At 42.5% G+C, this 18101-nt stretch overlaps 3 protein-coding genes across 4 annotated transcripts; 1 reads left to right on the top strand and 2 right to left on the bottom strand.

The window, feature by feature from the left end:
• Positions 1 to 423: 423 nt before the first annotated feature.
• LOC133511187 (dehydrogenase/reductase SDR family member 12-like) lies at positions 424 to 5300 on the bottom strand. The gene is made up of 11 exons (XM_061839878.1): positions 5170 to 5300; positions 4754 to 5084; positions 4197 to 4330; positions 4048 to 4130; positions 2865 to 2960; positions 2712 to 2793; positions 2569 to 2630; positions 2362 to 2466; positions 2182 to 2272; positions 690 to 827; positions 424 to 627 (listed from the first exon to the last, which is right to left on the bottom strand). The coding sequence occupies exons 2-11, from the start codon at positions 4912 to 4914 to the stop codon at positions 470 to 472; spliced, it is 1110 nt and encodes a 369-aa protein (XP_061695862.1). The 5' UTR covers positions 4915 to 5084; positions 5170 to 5300; the 3' UTR covers positions 424 to 469.
• Positions 5301 to 6053: 753 nt separating this feature from the next.
• On the top strand, positions 6054 to 14462 carry ap1s3b (adaptor related protein complex 1 subunit sigma 3b). Of its 2 annotated transcripts, XM_061839879.1 has the most exons (6): positions 6054 to 6295; positions 7908 to 8086; positions 8240 to 8348; positions 10793 to 10930; positions 13768 to 13826; positions 14006 to 14462. In XM_061839879.1, exons 1-5 carry the CDS (start codon positions 6293 to 6295, stop codon positions 13810 to 13812), a joined length of 474 nt encoding a protein of 157 aa, XP_061695863.1. In that variant the 5' UTR covers positions 6054 to 6292; the 3' UTR covers positions 13813 to 13826; positions 14006 to 14462. The 2 variants fall into 2 exon arrangements, with proteins under 2 accessions (XP_061695863.1, XP_061695864.1); XM_061839880.1 differs by lacking the exon at positions 13768 to 13826 and having other exon boundaries at positions 6063 to 6295.
• Positions 14463 to 14548: 86 nt separating this feature from the next.
• On the bottom strand, positions 14549 to 18048 carry scg2b (secretogranin II b). Its single transcript, XM_061839308.1, has 2 exons — positions 17877 to 18048; positions 14549 to 16956 (listed from the first exon to the last, which is right to left on the bottom strand). The coding sequence occupies exon 2, from the start codon at positions 16934 to 16936 to the stop codon at positions 15182 to 15184; it is 1755 nt and encodes a 584-aa protein (XP_061695292.1). The 5' UTR covers positions 16937 to 16956; positions 17877 to 18048; the 3' UTR covers positions 14549 to 15181.
• Positions 18049 to 18101: the final 53 nt, after the last annotated feature.

Raw genomic sequence — 18101 nt, 5'->3', positions numbered from 1 at the left:
AAATGACATGAGCATGAAATTTGGTATATTATTCAAGTTCTACTCTTATAAAAATCGCTCACTAGCCGTGCAAAATTTCCCCCAAACTCACGATGTCTGCCCAAAAAAATTGTTTTCCTTCCAGACCAAATGCAAATGATTTTAATCTACAAATGTACTGAAGTAGGTACTGTATGTTGGATATTTCGTAAGTAAATCTATGTTACAGTACATTGTATATGTACATTAACAAACTGGAGAGGAAAATACTTTTATGTATTGGTATTTCGATATCATACAACTGTTAAGTCAAATACAGGGGTGGCATTTATTGGCATTTGGTACCAAGCGCATGTCAAGATGTACATACCTCAAAAGGTCTTTACTAAAATGTTCCCTTGTTGTTTGAAGTTCAGTTGAGTTTTTAAATGAGCCACACCAAAATATGATAATTCATTTAATGAGTTCTAGTCTTCAAGACCTATAATACTTATGAAGTGCTGGGCCCCAGTTGGTCACTGAGGAATGCATCAGGCTTTGACTGCACAGCTTTGGCTAGCATCTCCAACTGAGAGATGAAAGTCAGAACCTCCACCGTAGAACTGTGAGTCCAAGCCAGGGGCAGGTGGGTTGGGACAACCTTCCGATCTGAAATATACAGGCCATCTCGCGTCAGCTCCTGAGAAAATGGTGACGGGAATGTTGCTCACCTTGGAAGAATTGCCCGCTACGGGTTCTGCCAGCTGCTCTGGATAAGGCCAACCAAACCACAGTGTCAGCTCCTTGTTCTGGACTGCGCAGCCTCTCCCCCATCATGCGGTGAAACTGAGGCATTGATGTGGACACGGCTGCAGAGAAGGAATTTCTTTTGGTTAATACAAGCTTTTTAAATTAACCTGCTAGTTTGTATTTTGCCATGACTCAACAGACTTGATCTCATACAGCAATGCGTGTTGTTACTTGCTCTTAGCCTGAACACGTTACGGGACCTTTCCGACTGGCGATCCTAAGCTCCACCCCCTTTGCTACAGTTACCATGTCCAACAAGCTTCCAAAACGGCGACCGAACAGAACAGGTTTGAAGTCGATTCTCTTTCGCGTATTCCAGATAATGCCGTATGTTTTTTTCCAAATGCGTCAGACAAGGATATGTACGCGGAATTAAGATTTTGGGTGGAGCAGGTCACAATGTCAGAGTTACAGTGAAACTTTGGGGATTGATGCAAAAATGTTTGACGCCTCATAAACTTCATATTGAAATCCAACTCAATAAAATAGTGGAGTTGTACTGCACGTCTAAAGCAGGGTGAGGACTTTTCACTTGGAAAGATCACGAGTAATATTGTAGTCTTTAGAAGTGAGTGGGTGTATTCATTTGACTTGGCTCGTAATGGAACCCAGTGTCCTGTCTTAAAAGTCTGATGTGATACAAATAGGTAAATAGACATTTCTCTTGCATGACATTGCGCATTTAACCCGACTCTTCGGCATAAAACATTACATACTTCATTTGGCAGGTCAGGCATACGCTAGCAACGTGAAAGTTGTTCTCCTGCAATGTGTAAAGCACTGATAATCAAACTCAGAGAAGATATTTCTCCCTCACCTTCGAACATACAGCCTTGTGTTTGTTGATATTGCTCACATTTAGTTGTACGTGAGCTCTTCCACAAGCCTTAATCCACCGTAGACACTTTGTCAACTGTGTTTTACCCTTTGTAACCTAGCAGGATATCTATCATCAGATTTGTACGTTCCCCAAGGGCATCGGAGGACCATTTTCTTTGTAACGTTAACTTTTCCAAGTGCACGCTACTGACAACCAGCATTGTATTGCCTGTGTGACAACATAGCAGCAGGGGCGTGTAAAGCCAGGGGTTAAGACAATGCGGCTATCTGACTGGCTATTATTGTCCGAGTGATTGACAGGTCGGAAAGGTCCATTCACATATTACAATGCGTCCCAGCATAGACACAGAACGCCACCCATAGCTATTGGCTTTCCCCTGCCCCCCATCCACTTATTCAATATTTTTTGAGGGGTGTGGAGGGGTTCATTAGGTGTTGATTTTTTTTTTTTTTTTTTTAATTCGAGGACCTACCCCCAGTGAAAAACGCTGGAATATTTTTTTTTTATTTTTTCTTTCACAGTCTTATCCCGTGAAACACAGGGGGTCCACTGTACTAGTATACATACAGTACCTGTTGTATCTACCCAGCCAGGGTGCATCACAGAGAAGTGAACATCAGGGTACTCTCTGGCCCACTGTTCTGTCAGCACCACCTGCTGTCTCTGAGAAGAAGAGCAACTCATTGATTCTTCAACTAGGCAAATCCTGATTCGGATTGTCGCCCCCCCCCCCCGCCCCCTCCCCTCCCTACTTTGTTCTGTGCGTAGACCATGAGACCGTCAAAGTATCCTTTCTCTGACTGTAAGTCATCAATCTGGAGCTTCTGGACCAGCATGCCCCCTGACGACACAGTGATCTAACAGAGACACAGTGTCCTTAGCGCCGTAGACAACGGGCACTTAACAGCGTGTACAAAAGTGGCGCTGTGCGGTCCACTAGATCGTGTACTGGTCCATACCACCCTCGGATGCCGGCTCTTTTGTAGAAGTGGCATGAGACTTTCAGTGAGAAGGTACATCCCTAAGAAAATAGACAAAGGCCAGATGCAAGAAGATTCTTGATATAAGAAGATATTGTGTGTGCACAGTGCATGTCTCGTACCCATTGTATTGACGGCGAAGTTCTTCTCCAGCAATTCAGCATTCACTTCCCTCTTGTGCATCATGCATCCCGCATTGTTTATCTGTCAATTATATCAAATTACACATTGGCTCATTAAAAAACATATACACTTCGTTGTTGGATAGTACATACCAAGACATGTAAAGATGTATACTGCTTCTTGAAGGCTTCAGCAAACTCCCACACTTTGCGTGACTCTGACAAATCCAAAATGTGGACGTACACCTCCTGGAATGAACACATTGTGTAATATTGTCTCACTCCAGCATTCAATATTCCCCAATTCCCCAGTTAAATAATACATGAAACATTTACAGAGTTTCCTTCATTTACCAAGAGTGTTTTGCCCGACAGTGATTAATAACAAGGATAAATTGATTAAATTTTACATGTTTGAATTTAGTTGCTACATTTTTCATCCTGTCCTTATTGAATAAAAAAGTAGGCTACAGATCTCGATTGCTAATACTGCAAATGGAGGACAATAATCCTTCAGAGACTAGTTGAATTCGGAGCCAAGAAGAAAAAAAAAAGCTCTCATTAGGAACAAGAAGCAGTGGCGGATTCTGGCATGTGCAATATGTTCGGGGGGTGGCAATGTGTACTTAACGACTGTGATCCTCGAGTAGCTTGTCCAGGCATGTGCACACATAGAGACTAAGTGGTGCTCAACCACCTGCCCTTTTGCCTTGACAAGAAAAAGTGACATTTTTGCTTCAGACCTTTTATCAAATCATTCATCACAGTTTCAATGAAAAGAAAATTTCTCTGTCATCAATTTAACTCCCTTCACTTCCTTTGTTAATAGAAATACATAAAACTGTTTTGTCTCAATTGTATGTATAGTTTTGGTGATATATTGGTGCCTGGTGGCATGGTGATGACTGGTTAGATCATCTGCCTCACAGTTCTGAGGACCGGGGTTGGAGTTTGGATGTTCACCCCATGCCTGTGTGGGTTTTCTCCAAGTACTCCCACAATCCAAAAACATGCAGTAAGTGGAGACTCTAAATTGCCCGTAGGTGTGAATGATTGCTTGTTTCTACGTGCTCCACGATTGGCTGGCAACCTGTTCAGGGTATACCCCACCTCCTGCCTGAAGTTAGCTAGGATCGGCTCCAGCACTCCCACGAGCCATGTGAGAATCAGTGGCTCAGAAAAGATTATTGGAGAAGGGAAGAGGGTGCTTGAGCACCTGCCTCCAAACTGTCTTTGCACTTGCCCGATCGATGGTTCTTTATTTGACAAATCCTAACCATCCCTCCAAAAACCTCAACCGACAGCCGATACCTCCATGATGTCGACAACAACTTACAGTATTCCCAGATTCATTGATGATTTGCTCCTTGGTCTCTTCGGCTTTATCTTTGTTCCTGCAGACCATGTGGAGTCTCCCACCTGCAAGCGTGACTGGTGTCGTTTAATTCCGTCATAAAAAAAGAAATGCATGATGGAAGCGTGTACCTTTCTTGGCTATTGCCATGGCAGTGGCTCTCCCTATCCCACTATTGGCTCCAGTGATCATAAAAGATCTTCCCACCACTGACACATCCATGTCCTGTGGATCAAAGGCTGCAGATGCTGCTTCATAACCCTTTCTATATTAACAGAATTGACACGTTAAGCACATACATATTTGTATAACTGATAAGCAAAACATGCCCATATTTCACAGCAAGTAAGTAACTTTGAGTGTAAATGACTATATCATCGTTTCAGTATGGATACGTTTCTTGCCATTTTTGTTTATTGGTATATGTTAAATAAGAGCCTGGGCCTAATCAAGTTTGGGAAGCACTGCTCAAGACAAATCAGCTGTCAATGGGCCGATTGTGATGGCACATAAAGGACGGTTTGTGTGGTGCCATTCGGTGATAAGGCCTTTCATAATTCCTCCACATAAGCCTCTTTGGCTTCAAGAAATACATATAAAGCGCCTTCAATAACAAGACAAGTAAGACATCAGTGGATATAATCTAAACATTGAACTTTTTGGAGAGCAATTAAAAGAGTTGACTGACCTTGTATAATGATGTATTCCATTTAAAAACCAGAGGGCGTTGCGATACAGGGACATGGTATCAAGCGGGAACTTTGCAGATGTCTGTAGCCACTGAGTTACTTCAAACGACCACTTTGAGAGATGAGTCTCACATGGAGTGGAGGGGAGGGGAAGTAGCATCGGGGCGCTCTCTGTCGACTGCAAAATGTAGTAACATATTTGGATAATAGATGCCACGTTGAGTGCACTGGGCCGCTGCAGCAATACGTCAGTGCGTCCGCCATAATGGATGTGGAAGTCCAGCTTGCTTTTTGTTACTTCAAGCCACTTTTCATACCACCCAACGTCACCTTACAAAGCATGTGTTTAAAGGCATATAATGTCAATATAAGCATCAATAAGATATTCATAAAAAACAGTAAAATAGCCAATCACCTCAGTTTTGGTTTGCTCCATCCGTCCGTCCGACTGTTTGAACGTCCATCCATTCATATCTATATGAGACTTAATAGTATTTGGTTCATTTGTATTTTACCCCGGCCAGCAAAACCTATTTGCAAAAAAAAAAAAACAAAATCAAAAAAAATTGCAATGGCCGAAAACAAACGTGATTGTTCAGTCTTAACCCCTTGAGAAAAAAATGTAATTGATCAGTTTTCATCACTTCAGATATAACTGATTGGAAACCGGTGACAGTAGTATGGAAGTAAATTAGTGCCACAAGGATTTTAATTTGAAATGGCACAGAAAATAGGGTTTGAATTTGAAATGTAAAGTGATCACATTTTCAACAGTTGCTACAATTCGATGTCTAAAATTCACTGTCCGTGCCACTAGGCAGGGTTACTTCAGGTCAGAGCCCAACAGCCAGCCATTCAAGTTACGCTTTGATAGTATGTGACGTCACGTGACTAAGAAAGCGTAACTGCGATGGGCTGGGTGTTCGGTTCTGATCTGGAGGAACCCTGCCTCGGTGGCACAGACGGTGAATTTCAGACAATGAACTGTAGCAACTATTGTGATCACGTTACATTTCAAATTAAAATCCTGTTTTCTGTGGCATTTCAAATTAAAATCTTGGTGGCACTAATTTACTTCCATATGAATGGAGCCTGCAGACAGAAAATGAATTAGCTATGCCACATTCAATATGGCCTTCATGTTGCCCTACAATTCAGAGCAAAAGGTGATATCTATACTTCTATCCACAACACCACGAGCTTGTTTTTAGCGGCTCATTAGTTTGAAGTCGTTTTATGAGTTTGAAGTCGGAGCAATGGTCACGTGATAACGTTTTGGGGAAAAAAAATCTTAACTGGGACCAAGCGCACCCACTGAGGGTGCCTGAGGTGTGCGCTCGTTGACTATCAGCAGGCTCCGCCCGCTTGGTCACGGAGGGAGTGGGGTGGAGCTTAACCACTTCAACTGTGGCCGTCGACGGCGGACGACAGAACGGCTAAAACGGGGTTATGTGTTTCAAAAGCAAATCGTAACCCCCATGCGAGGGTTAAAGTTTGACATTTTCGTCCGTGGACAGCTCGACTAACCGGCCGGCAACATGGTAAGGGAGCTTCACGAGTGAACTTTGGAGATCAAAAGCTAGTCTCACCTGTTTGCACCTGTTGTCGCTGACAGATTCTTCGCATCAGAAATATACACCCATTAACCACGAGATATCTGCTCAAAAGTCTCGTTTTTTTTCTCAACCCACGACTTCGTTTTTACTTTGTATGTGCTTTCGTTGTGTTTAAATAGAGGTATCTTATTAAAATAGGAGGAAAAAAGGTTGTTCGAGAAGGGAAAAAAAAGGATAAACAGGTTTGGTCACTTTGGCTTGTTTTCCGCCTTCATTTGTCTTTCTACTGAAACTGATCTATAGCAGAAACTGATCTTTTTGCTACACATTAAAAAAAAAAAACCTCCTTTCTCCCCAATGATATACATACTGGTTAAAAATAAAATTAATTACATCTGCACAATCATATAATTCAAAACTATTTTACCATGAGTACTCAGTCACACGTTTACCCACTAAGTGTCGCTAAATGTGATCACAATATTGTTTAAAAAAATACTACTGTGTTACACTACAGTTTTAGACTGCCATAGAAACAAAATATATAAAAGTCCAAAGGCAGAATTTGAAATACTGCTCTCCTACTGACCCTTTTGCATTGCAAAGTTGTTTTTCGAAAATAAAACACAAAACCATGAAGAGGCATAAACTGATACTGTATGTATGTAGTACATACTGTGTACTGTACTCGTGTAAATGCTCAGAAACTACACACCGATACCACTTCACCAGTCTGGAATGTACCTTTCAGATATCAGCCATGTGAATATATTTTCATACGTCCTTCACACCAATCCCGATTTAGACAAATCTTTGGTTCTACATCTTGTTGCATTTTTTGGGTGTTTTTAAAGGAGTGCCCTCCCCCCCAAAAAACTAGTGTTTTTCAGCTAAAACTAAAACAATTCCATTGGTGCTGTCAGAAAAAGTGAACTGCATGGGACTTCTGCATAACGTGTCTCTTGGATATTTTACCAAAATAAAATAAAATATTTTCCCAGACCACTCAACTTGTGATAACACATCAAAGTGTCAAACATATGGCCTGTGGTGCAAAAGTGGCTCGCTGGGGGCTATAAACACTGAGATTATGCACACATATAGATGAAAAACTGAAGCAAAATTTTCTCAAGAAAAGTGAGGCTGTTTTATAAATTCAAATCTGCCCGTTTTGCATTCAAATAAATGGGGAAATGCATTGATTTATTCTATTAATTAAGGTATGGTTTGAGATTAGTTTATGATGTCTGTGCTCCCCAAAACTACAATGAGTTTGACACCCCAGGTTCTACACCAAATATTCTAAAATGTTAAATAAATCCAAAGATTTCATAACATCATCAAGACCTTTTCAAACAATGTAGGATTCTCACTATTGCTTTTAATCTTTCACTTTGGTAAGTGTTGCACTTGCTTTTCTTAAAATGTGCTGTCTGGACAGTCCAGTTATTCTTTAATGGGCCGTGGCACCAGCAGAACGCACATTGCTGTAGTTAATGATGTCCTCTGGTCAAGAAAACGTGCATTGTGGGTACGGGGCGGCAGTTTGCTTTTCTGACTCTAACCCCCCCCCCCCCCCTGCCTCCCTTGTCGTCAGATGCGTTTCCTGCTCCTCTTCAGTCGTCAGGGCAAGTTGCGCTTGCAGAAATGGTACACGCCCTTGTCTGATCGGGAGAAGAAGAAGATCATCAGGGACATGACCTCAGCCGTGTTGGCTCGGCAACCGCGCACCTGTAACTTCCTGCACTGGAAAGACCTGAAGATTATTTACAAACGGTGGGTGAGGCCCTGCATTCTTTCTTTAAAGCTTCTTCCTGCCCAAGTGCGCCTATTTCCTCTCTTCTCATAGATGCACATCCGAAGCATGTCAAATATTAACAAACTAACTGAGGAACCTGTTTGTGTTCCCTTTTCTTTTTTTTCTTCTAGATATGCAAGCTTGTATTTCTGCTTGGGTATAGAGAGCCAGGAGAACGAGCTACTTGCTTTGGAAGTGATTCATCGCTATGTGGAGCTGCTGGACAGATACTTTGGCAATGTATTTTATCATTCAACTTCTTTAATCTGTATTCATTCATTAATGGTTTTAGTCTTTTTTATGACACTCAAAGATGCCATGAGATGGCGCCAAAGCACAGTCTAGAAAGGTATTGGTCTCAGGAAAGTATAATGAAGTCTTCTGAATTGAAGAGCCGAGTTTGGTGAGGAGCTAAGTTTAGCCTGGGCTTCTAGTGGAGGTTCGGAGAGTCTTTGCCGTATGTGCGTAGACAAGCGTACATCTGATGCAAAATTAATGAATTTGACAGCCCTTTCTTTATAAGGGTTGTGTAAATGGTGAATAAAACATTGAACTATTTTGTGACGATAGCTGGTGGTATATTTATGCTTTAAACCATTAATATAAGCAATTCTGAAGTCACTGATGGTGGAGTGGTACATGCGCCTGCCTTTGATGCGGTCAGCGTAGGATCGATTCTCCCTCAATGATGGTGTCGATTTTCTGCCCTACAACTGACTGGCAGCCAGTTCGGGGTGTAGTCCGCCTTTCGCCCGAAACTAGCTGGGATAGGCTCCAGCTTTCCTGCAACCCTTGTGAGAATAAGCGGCTTGGATAATGACATGACATATAAGCAATTTCTAAACATTTTGGAATGTGTCATTTACTCACAGTTTTTCCCCCTCAGGTTCAGTCACTATCCTCTACAAAAACTATTGTCAGCACGAATTGTACAGGAAATGCTTTTAAATGTCAGATGACCCAGATGTTCCGGGGTCAGTTAAAAGTCATATTTGCATTGTTTATGTTATGTAATACATCCATGTAACTTTAGTAAGTTTTCAACCATAGTTTAACTAAAAGTGACATTTTTATGACTCATATGGGGCCTGACGCAGTAAAGGTCAGGAATGCACCTCGTGCATCTCATCTTTAAACAAATGGCAAACCCGCATGTAATGAAATCATTCACTAATGTAAAAAAAGATATAGCACATTTACTATGTATAACATTCATCCATCCATTTTCGTAGCTGCTTATCCTCACAAGGGTCGCGAGGAGTGCTGGAGCCTATCCCAGCTGTCAACGGGCAGGAGAAAGGGTACGCCCTGAACTGGTTGCCAGCCAACTGCAGGGCACACCTATGGGCAAGTTAGAGTGCCAAATTAATGTTGCATGCTTTTTTTGGGATGTGGGAGGAAACCGGAGTACCCGGAGAAAACTCACACAGGCACGGGAGAACATGCAAACTCAGTCACTCACATGTGACGAGCGCAATCACGCACTGGCAAATCAGCACAGTCGAGCACGAAAAGTTATGCGCGTAAAATTTCTTACGAGAAGAAAAAATAGATATTGAAAGACATCGCTTATTTTGTGTAGTCTCGACGTTAATTTACGTGTTTATTTCATAAACGTTGGTAACAAAGGAAGCCTGATCCTGAGCAATCACCCGGAAACAGGAAATGCAAGTTAACCGTACTGAGCATGTTCAGAAGTTCTGCCAAAAGCACATGTTCGGAGCTTCTTCACGTAATGCGAGCAAATTTACGTTGAAAGTCATCAACATCATGAGCCATGTCAAAGGAAATTCGGTTATACTGAAAACATTTCTAGGATATAACACAGGTAATGTTTCAGTATCTAACTATAATAAGTATGAAATTGTGATTTACTTTGACTTCATCTAAGTTCTAACGTTAGACTTGTCTGTCCATATATCTAAATGCGAACGGTCATTTTCCCCTAGGTACGCGTTATCCTGAAGTTTTAACCTTTTCCCCTCTTCATGCTTTAGGAACAGATAGATCATCTACTGCTAACTTTCATCAATGGATTGAAAATAGATACCGCCGTAAATTATGCTGTATTATAACAATACATCTGATGAAATAAAATGATTTGAATATATGAATATTTAGTTTTGAAATTGAATGTCTATTGACCCCTCTAAAAATATCTGTCTCAGTCTGTGCAATGTCAATAAATTATGATGATGGTATTAGGTAACAGCTACATACTCCGGTATAACAACTTCCATCCCGAAACACACCCGCAACTATATATCTGCGGGCATGACTGGTGGACCACACCCGTAACTTTATATCTGCGGGCATGACTGACCGCACCCGTACATTTTTCAAATGTGAGTGACTGAAAACTCCACACAGGCGGGTCCAGGATTGAACCTGGGTCCTCAGAATTGTGAGGCTACGCTTTCCAGCTGATCCACCGTGCCACCTGTATATAACGTTTCACATTTTTAATCACAACCAAATGGCAACTAGAAAATGAGAAGGTAACATAATTTTAAAACCTCTTCGTGTAACTTGTTCAACAGCCCAAACAGATTGGTTTGCATACACAACACCAGTCACAGAAGCGCTAAATCATTCTTTGATACTGTCTGAAATTAAGTGCGATGATAGTTCACATTCCACTGTATCTTGCATAATCTGGAATCATCTTTGGCCTCCTCTGCCAGGTGTGCGAGCTTGACATAATCTTCAACTTTGAGAAGGCCTACTTTATCTTGGACGAGTTCCTGATGGGAGGGGAAATCCAGGAAACCTCCAAGCAGGTTGTGAACCGCACCATCGAAGCGTCAGACATGTTGCAGGAGGTAAGATGCTCTGGCACGCAAGACACAACACGAAGCAACGTGCGAGCAAGTGGCTGGCAAATGTGGCATGAGCGTGGAACAGCTGTTTTGCAAGGCGCCACCACATTAATAATAGCAGCATTTTTAATTAAGCTTGTTTAATTTCACTCATCACACATCTATGTGCTGCTCGAAGTCCCTCAGTTTGTTTTCTTAAACCAAAGTTAAAAGAGGGAGCAAAAGAGGAAGAAAAAAAACAAGAATGTTTTGGACTACTTTACAAGTATTATGGTACATTAGTGTACATCTGTAGCTAGTCACACGCCTAAAATGCACATATACTGCGTGAGGCATTTACATGGACAGCAGTAACCTGATCGTTAATACCTGACGTCCTTAGCTTCAGTCGCTTATAATTGGATATTTACATGTCAGTGTCCATTTAAAGATATTTCCAAGAAGTGCTCACTAATGCAATATTGCTGTCCATGTAAACATTGCCGCAGACATACAAAGGTGACGTCAACACCAGGCACACACAGTTGCAGCTTGTAAGAATAACATGTTTGAATCTGGTGCGGGCGATCTGAAAAAAGACAAAAGCAAGGCATACACAACTATACCAGCGAACTGAATTGATTTGCACAGTGTATGCCCAGCTTTTGTCTATGGGCCTGTCTCCATGAATGTTCAGGTGGTTTCACTTTGACTCTTCATAAATCTGCAATAAAATGTTTGGGTATTTGTGTTTGTTAAATTAATTCTTTCACATATAACAAATGAATTTCCTTCTTAATTATTCTCTTTGTGAGGAACAGTGTGTGTCTATGTTGCAATGTGTTTTTTGCCCGGGTAAAAATGTGGCAGATCTTCACTGTCTGAGTGTGAAGAAAACAGAGCAAAAGTTACACAGATTAATTCCAGCACAGATTGTGTAACAGTATTTGTTGAGGGAGTGTAATAATGCAGTGCAGCATCTCCATCACTGGAAATGTGAGGCTTGTCATCTCAGCCAATGTCAATGCAAATAGTTGCAATTCTGCAACCAGTGGCAGTCCCATATCCATAAGGGTTAGGACTGAATCCAACGATGACAACGCTTGTCCCCGTAGAGTGTTGTTTTTCACAGACTACCTCCAGAATTTGCGAGAAGGAAGAATAGAATGAACAGTCCTGACCTCAATCCATCTGAGCACTTGTGGGATCATCTTGGGTCAGCTGTTCGTGCTTGAGTGACTAACATAACGACATTTGGCTGACTTCCAGTCACTCTGAGATGAACACTGCAATGTCATCCCACTTAATTGAGTGGCTAACAGGTGCTCCCACGTTTATTGAAAGGAGAAATTGACAATCTATCTTGTTTCTTCCTGGTTACTAATAAGAATTGAATAATCTAATCACATTCATAGATCAAGCTGCTTATTGCCTCTCCCATTTAAGATTTCCTATCAAACTAAAGGTAAAACAAAGAGTTACATATTTTTAACACAACTACGTAGCTTTGCCTTAGAGGGGAAATCCAGTGCTTTGCAAAATATGAACAGTGTATCCAATAGGTCATGTAATGTGTACCCTATTTTCACAATGTGATGTTAAATCCGCTCTCATTTATTAGTGTTTTGAGAAGATTTTTATCGACAATTACGAATTTTCAGGGGCGCTGGCATTTTTGCAAGTCACATGACCTACGTGCGCGGGTGTGACGTGTACCATGCCGAAACAAAGGCTTGATTACATGGGACACCATTTATGCCCAGCGCCGATTTCTCGTATTTATCCTCATCTGATGAAGAATTAGCAGTATTGTTTGATTTGAGAAGACGGAGGAATACTTCCATACAGATTTGAACCTGTGGCTGTAATTGCTGTTGAATATTCGGATGGTTCTTCAGGCGGAATGACGCGGAGTCTGACCACTGTGCGGACGTAGGTCATGTGAGTTGCAAAAATGCCAGCGCCTCTGAAAATTTGTAATTGTCCATTAAAAATCTTCTCAAAACACTATTAAATGAGAGCAGATTTAACATCAAATTGTCAAAATAGGGTACATATTACATGACGTATTGGATACACTGTTCATGGAAAGCACTGGATTTCCCCTTTAACTCCACTTATCTTAACGCTAACTAATGATGCGGCCGAATATGTCAAAAACTTAAGTTCTTTGCATTCTCTTTAGAGATGTCATTACTGTATTTTTTTAAATAATAAAGTATAATATTAGAGAGTGCTATTTTCCAACAAAAAACACAATAGTCCACAATTGCCGATGCCAAGTATTGTTACAGCTGAGAAGTGATCGGGAAACACAAATGCCCCAACATTCTATGATGTTTATTTTCCTGAGCAGTAATTTTCCTACTGCGTGGTGCATTCAGCTCCAGCATGGGAACATGTTGTTTCAGTATAGCTGTGTGAATGGGAGCCTTTTCATCAGGAGTCAGTGCGATGGTCCAATTTGATTAACAGTGGTGGTGCTAAGACCTCTAGTGTGCCCCGTTGCTAACAGCCTTCTGGATGTTCGCTGATGTGCGTAGATGTGTGTTTGGGCTGTCTCTTTTTCCACCCTTGTGTGCGTGTGTGAGAGAGAGAGAGACTGAGTGAGTAAGCATGTATGGCTTTCTCTGTCTCTCCCTTCCAGTGTTAGTCGCGAGCGAGAGACAGATTTTGCGTAGAAGGGGGCAGGGTGGCGTAGATTTTAGCGACTCTCTCCAGGCCTGCGGCTTTGTGCGGTCAAGTCGTTTTCCTTGGGTGTGTTCTTCCGTGCTTCTCAGTAAGGCTCGACTAACTAATTGAATTAGGAATTGATGCCGTTAGCGGTAGCCTCCCATTGATTGTGACCATTATCGCTTCAGGATGGCAACAGTGATTGGTATGAGGTGGAGCTGTTTGGACCTTGAATATGGACAGACAGGTTAGATGTTCTGCTTGTGTTAGTGACTGTGTGTCGGTGTTTACAGCACCTTAATTCCGGGTGACGTGTAAGCATGTGCCTCTGAATATTCATCCTATTGCACAATTGAGATTTAAGACCCCAAGAAGCTGATTTATTCTCTGTGTGCTTTTTTTTTTTTTTTTAAACTTCTTTTCTAGACAATGGAGGAATATATGAGCAAACCAGCATTTTGACACAGGAAAATGGACAAAGCAAGCTCAGGGCTTAAATATTCAAATGCAACGACTACACGGAAGCAGGATTCGTTTTGATTCTGCCAAACATTCTCAAGAGAAGAGAGAAGGCTTCATTTACAAGTATATATAACATTTTTTGGTCTTGGACTTTTTTGAAAGTGAAAGGAGTAAAAATATTTTCCTGTTTTGCTCAATGTTAATATATGGGATTTAACCATGTGGTAATTTATGATTTGTCCATGTAAACACATTTTTATTGTCAAAGAGCAAAAAGCACATTCCTCAATGAAATGTTTATTCACTTTTTAATCTGTCTATTCTCAGAATTATTGTGGCCACATTTCTTCTGAGAGCTAGTGTGTTGTTTTTTTAATGAACAGTTTGAAATTTCTAATTAAATGTGCATTTTGATAATTCATGATGACTCCTGAGGTTGTTGTTTTTTTTTTTTTTAAAGTAAGCAACAACGCAGCAAGAAGAAAAATAATACAGGTGATGCTTTATTCATCTGTGCTTTATCACACATTCTTAAGCATGTACAAAATGGTTTAAAAATGAGCATACATAGCACAACCACTGGTAGGCTGACAATGCAGAGCTTTGCAGTATGAAAGCGATTGGAAGGCAGGCTGATACAGTATTTAGACTTTTAAATAATTACCCATAATCATATTACATAATTACATAACTTCACGAACCCTGAATATACACGGAGCCACGGCAGCACTCATTCCAGTCGTCTCTTATTATATTATACTTTCAAATGGTGTTGGGAAAGCACTGGTATATTTTAAGGCTTTCATAATTTACAGCTATATTCACGCAGTTAAGTCTGACAGATGTCATTTCCTTGTAAATATAGTCTGTTTCTACAAACACAATGGAAAACTCACAAAACTTAATTATAAACTTATTTACGCTCTGAGAATTTAAGAGTAATGGAAGGTGCAAACCCTGTGTTTTGAATAGTATGTTGGTCTCATCTATCATGTCACTATATTTCTATAATGACCTTGCAGCAAATAGGGACTCGTATATTAACATTAGGGTGATATCAGCTATGATTTATACAATAAAATTTGTAAACTAGATCACATCAACCATACAGAGAAAATTGAAATACTATAATCATTGCGTTTACATTCCAGCCACAGCTTTTTCACGGTGCTCCTCTCCTCCTCCCCCTCCCCCCAATGCTGCGCCTGGGGCCGGGGGTGAGGTCTTGGCTGTCATCCCCACCTCCTCCTCACTAAGCACCTCTGTGGGTTTCTCCACCTCAGCCTCCCTCTTGGCCACCTGTCTGCTCCCAGAGTCTGCCTGGCTCAAGTAGTCCTTCACAGCCCTCTCGTACAGCTTGTAGGGGAAGTGCCCCTTGGTCTGCGCTTCGGTGTCTCGCTTGGTGATGCCGTTGGGCGGGTACTCTGTGAGGATTTTGGCCGCCAAGTAGGTGGTCACCTCGTCCTCCACGTCACCGTCGTCTGCTTCGTCGTCATCCGCCTGACGCCGAAGGGGCATCTTGTTGAGCTCGGACAAGAACAGATTCTCCCTGCGTCCGGCTGGAGGCGGGATTTTCACCGATCCTACATTTGGCTCAGGGTTGGAACCCGCTAAGATTCTGTCCGGGGACGTCTTGGCGGGTCTGGGCATCACCGGGTATTCGTTACTGATGGTTTCCACACCAATGATGTCCAAAAAGTCCTCTCGGTCCATGTCCTCAGGGGCGGCGGCCTTGCTCTTCAGGGGCAGTCTACGGCTAAAATAGCGGACCTTGGGGGTTTGTCCTGTCGTGTAGCGAGTTGAGACCGGTGGCGTGTTACGGTGGAGCTTACGGAGCTCCTCCGTTAGCAGCATGTCAATGAGGTCCTGCGGGGGGACATGGAGCTTCAACGAGAGCTCCAGAAGCTCCTTCACTGTACGAGGATCGACAATGGACGGGCGGATGAGTCTCTTTCGTTGTTCCCCGTCCTCGTCCCTCTTCTGTGACTGATCGGTCATCTCCAGAACCTTAAGTAAGTAGTAATCGACCAGTTTGGTGTCATCATCGGCGTCTTCCTGATCCTGACCTGACCGACGCTGCACTTCCTCCCCATCTTCTTCCTCCTGATCCCCAAGGGCCCTGTCTGCTTCCTCATGGCTCCCATTCACCATCTCCTCAGTCTCTTCTCGTTCCTCCACGGGGACCCATTCCTCTCCGGGTGCTCCGTCCTCATCTCCCTCCTCGTCCTCTTCCCCAAAAATGTCTCTCTTCTGTCCTACAGACACAGGCATCCTCTCTAGCTCCTCAAAGATGGAGCGAAGGTTGGCGAGACTCTGGGGGGTATATTTCTGGTCCAGATCCTCCGTTGCCCGCTTGGAGGCATCCGCGTTCTCCTCATCCTCAAACATTAACGGGTACTTCTTGTGGGGTCTCGGGTAGTTGGCATAATCTGTTGGTGGGCTCTTTGCGGTTTCGGTGTCCTTGCCACGGTGTCTGTGGAGACGACGGTCATTCCGGGGTGTGGACGCAGGGCCGAGCTTGGCCTGATCCTGGAGGGACTTGAGCAGAGATCTCATCAGCTGCTCCGCGGAGATGTCTTGGCGTTCTGCCGGAGCCTCGTCTTCCTGCTGCTGCTGTTGCTGGGAGGCGAGCTGCAGCAACACTTTAAACTTTTCCACTTCGTCGTAGTCTGAGGGCTCGGGGAGTGGGCGAGCCCCGCTGCGCTGCTTCAGGTTCTCGATGTACTCCAGAGCTTTGAGCAGATCGGAGCCAACCGGCCCTTCGCCGCCGTCTCCGCCGCCTCGGAGACGGTAGTGGCGGGGGAGAGACGCGGCCTGCATGACGCATCGGTGGAGGAGGATGGCAACCAGGACCGCAGCTGCCCCCGTGGGCAACTTGTGGCGGAAATGCAGCATATTATAGGCAAATTGATTACCTGGAAATGAAAGGGGGCAAAAAAATTGTTTGAATTGATTGTCTATCCATCTGTAGATCCACCAATTATATTTTTTGTACCGTGTAATGTAAAATAAATCTTTGGTTCATTGGTGTACACAGATTTAGTTTTATAGCAATATTTCACTCATATGATTAAGAATCTTTTAAGTGCAAAATCTTATCTTCCAGCCGTCCAACAGTAAATATTGTTTGTGTTCACCAATATTTTTTTTTTCCATTTTACAAGAATGTCACTTTTCTACTTTTTTTTTTTGCAAAACCTTACTGAATTAACTTTGCTTTTTGTTTTCAAACTAACATCTGACACTGTAGCTGAATAAATGTTGTTTCGAGATTTTTCTTCACAATGGTTGTATTTTCATGAATTTCCTTCATTCACGTCTCACTTCACTACAACGAAATGTGATTGTCATACTTTGCCTCACCCGTTTAGCAAAATTACGTGACCAAAGTATAAAAAAAACCCACCTCTGAATACAGCCTTTTCTGTTTTTCTCGCCCTTTATTCTCCATTTGTTTTCTTTTTAGTCACACACGCGTGCAAAATGTGATTATCTCACCCCACAATGGGAAAATTTCCACACGTTTTTTTTTCGCATCTGCCGACCATTTCTCTGCGTGTTTTCATGCATTTGGCATTCGCAGGAAGTGTTTGTATCCACGCATCGATCTAATCTGTATGACTCATTCCTCGCGTCGTGATGGTCAACGTCGAGGTCTCATCGAAGGACCGTCAACAACGAAGCAAAAAAAAAAAAAAAAAAACAAAGGAAAAAAAAACCCAATAATGCTGTCCCACGCGGTGCGATATTTTCATTGCGAAAATCGTTTTAAAGATGAATAATTCAATGCAACGTGTTTTGGGGTGGAAATAGTCGGGAGAAATGCGCTTCTTACCTTTGGAATAAACGCTCAGATAAGAGTGGAGGTGTTGGGCATGTCCTCGGTCTTGTAGCTTCGTGTGCGCGTTGTGTTTTGTGTGCAGCACTCGGAGAGCTCCGCTGCATATAAGAGCAGACACCTGACCACCGCGTCATTGAGCAACGCACGCACGCAAAAGACGTCCCCACCCTCCCCTCTCCCCACCAAAAAAGAGTCGTTATAAATGATTCACGTTTTTAT

The sequence above is a fragment of the Syngnathoides biaculeatus genome, chromosome 13, assembly GCF_019802595.1.
Source record: "Syngnathoides biaculeatus isolate LvHL_M chromosome 13, ASM1980259v1, whole genome shotgun sequence".
Classification (NCBI taxonomy): Eukaryota; Metazoa; Chordata; class Actinopteri; order Syngnathiformes; family Syngnathidae; genus Syngnathoides; species Syngnathoides biaculeatus.
This window is presented reverse-complemented; position numbering and strand designations above follow the sequence as displayed.

Bases quoted from the DNA above. Each gene is read 5' to 3' on its own strand.
- LOC133511187 (XM_061839878.1), bottom strand. From the start codon at position 4,914: ATGCTACTTCCCCTCCCCTCCACTCCATGTGAGACTCATCTCTCAAAG. The intron at 2,467-2,568 runs GTATGGACCAGT...TGTCTCTGTTAG, and splicing joins AGAGCCGGCATCCGAGGGTG to ATCACTGTGTCGTCAGGGGG. The intron at 2,273-2,361 runs GTAGGGAGGGGA...TCTTCTTCTCAG, and splicing joins TGGTCTACGCACAGAACAAA to AGACAGCAGGTGGTGCTGAC.
- scg2b (XM_061839308.1), bottom strand. From the start codon at position 16,936: ATGCTGCATTTCCGCCACAAGTTGCCCACGGGGGCAGCTGCGGTCCTG.
- ap1s3b (XM_061839879.1), top strand. The intron at 8,087-8,239 runs GTGGGTGAGGCC...TTTTTCTTCTAG, and splicing joins CTGAAGATTATTTACAAACG to ATATGCAAGCTTGTATTTCT. The intron at 8,349-10,792 runs GTATTTTATCAT...CTCCTCTGCCAG, and splicing joins TGGACAGATACTTTGGCAAT to GTGTGCGAGCTTGACATAAT.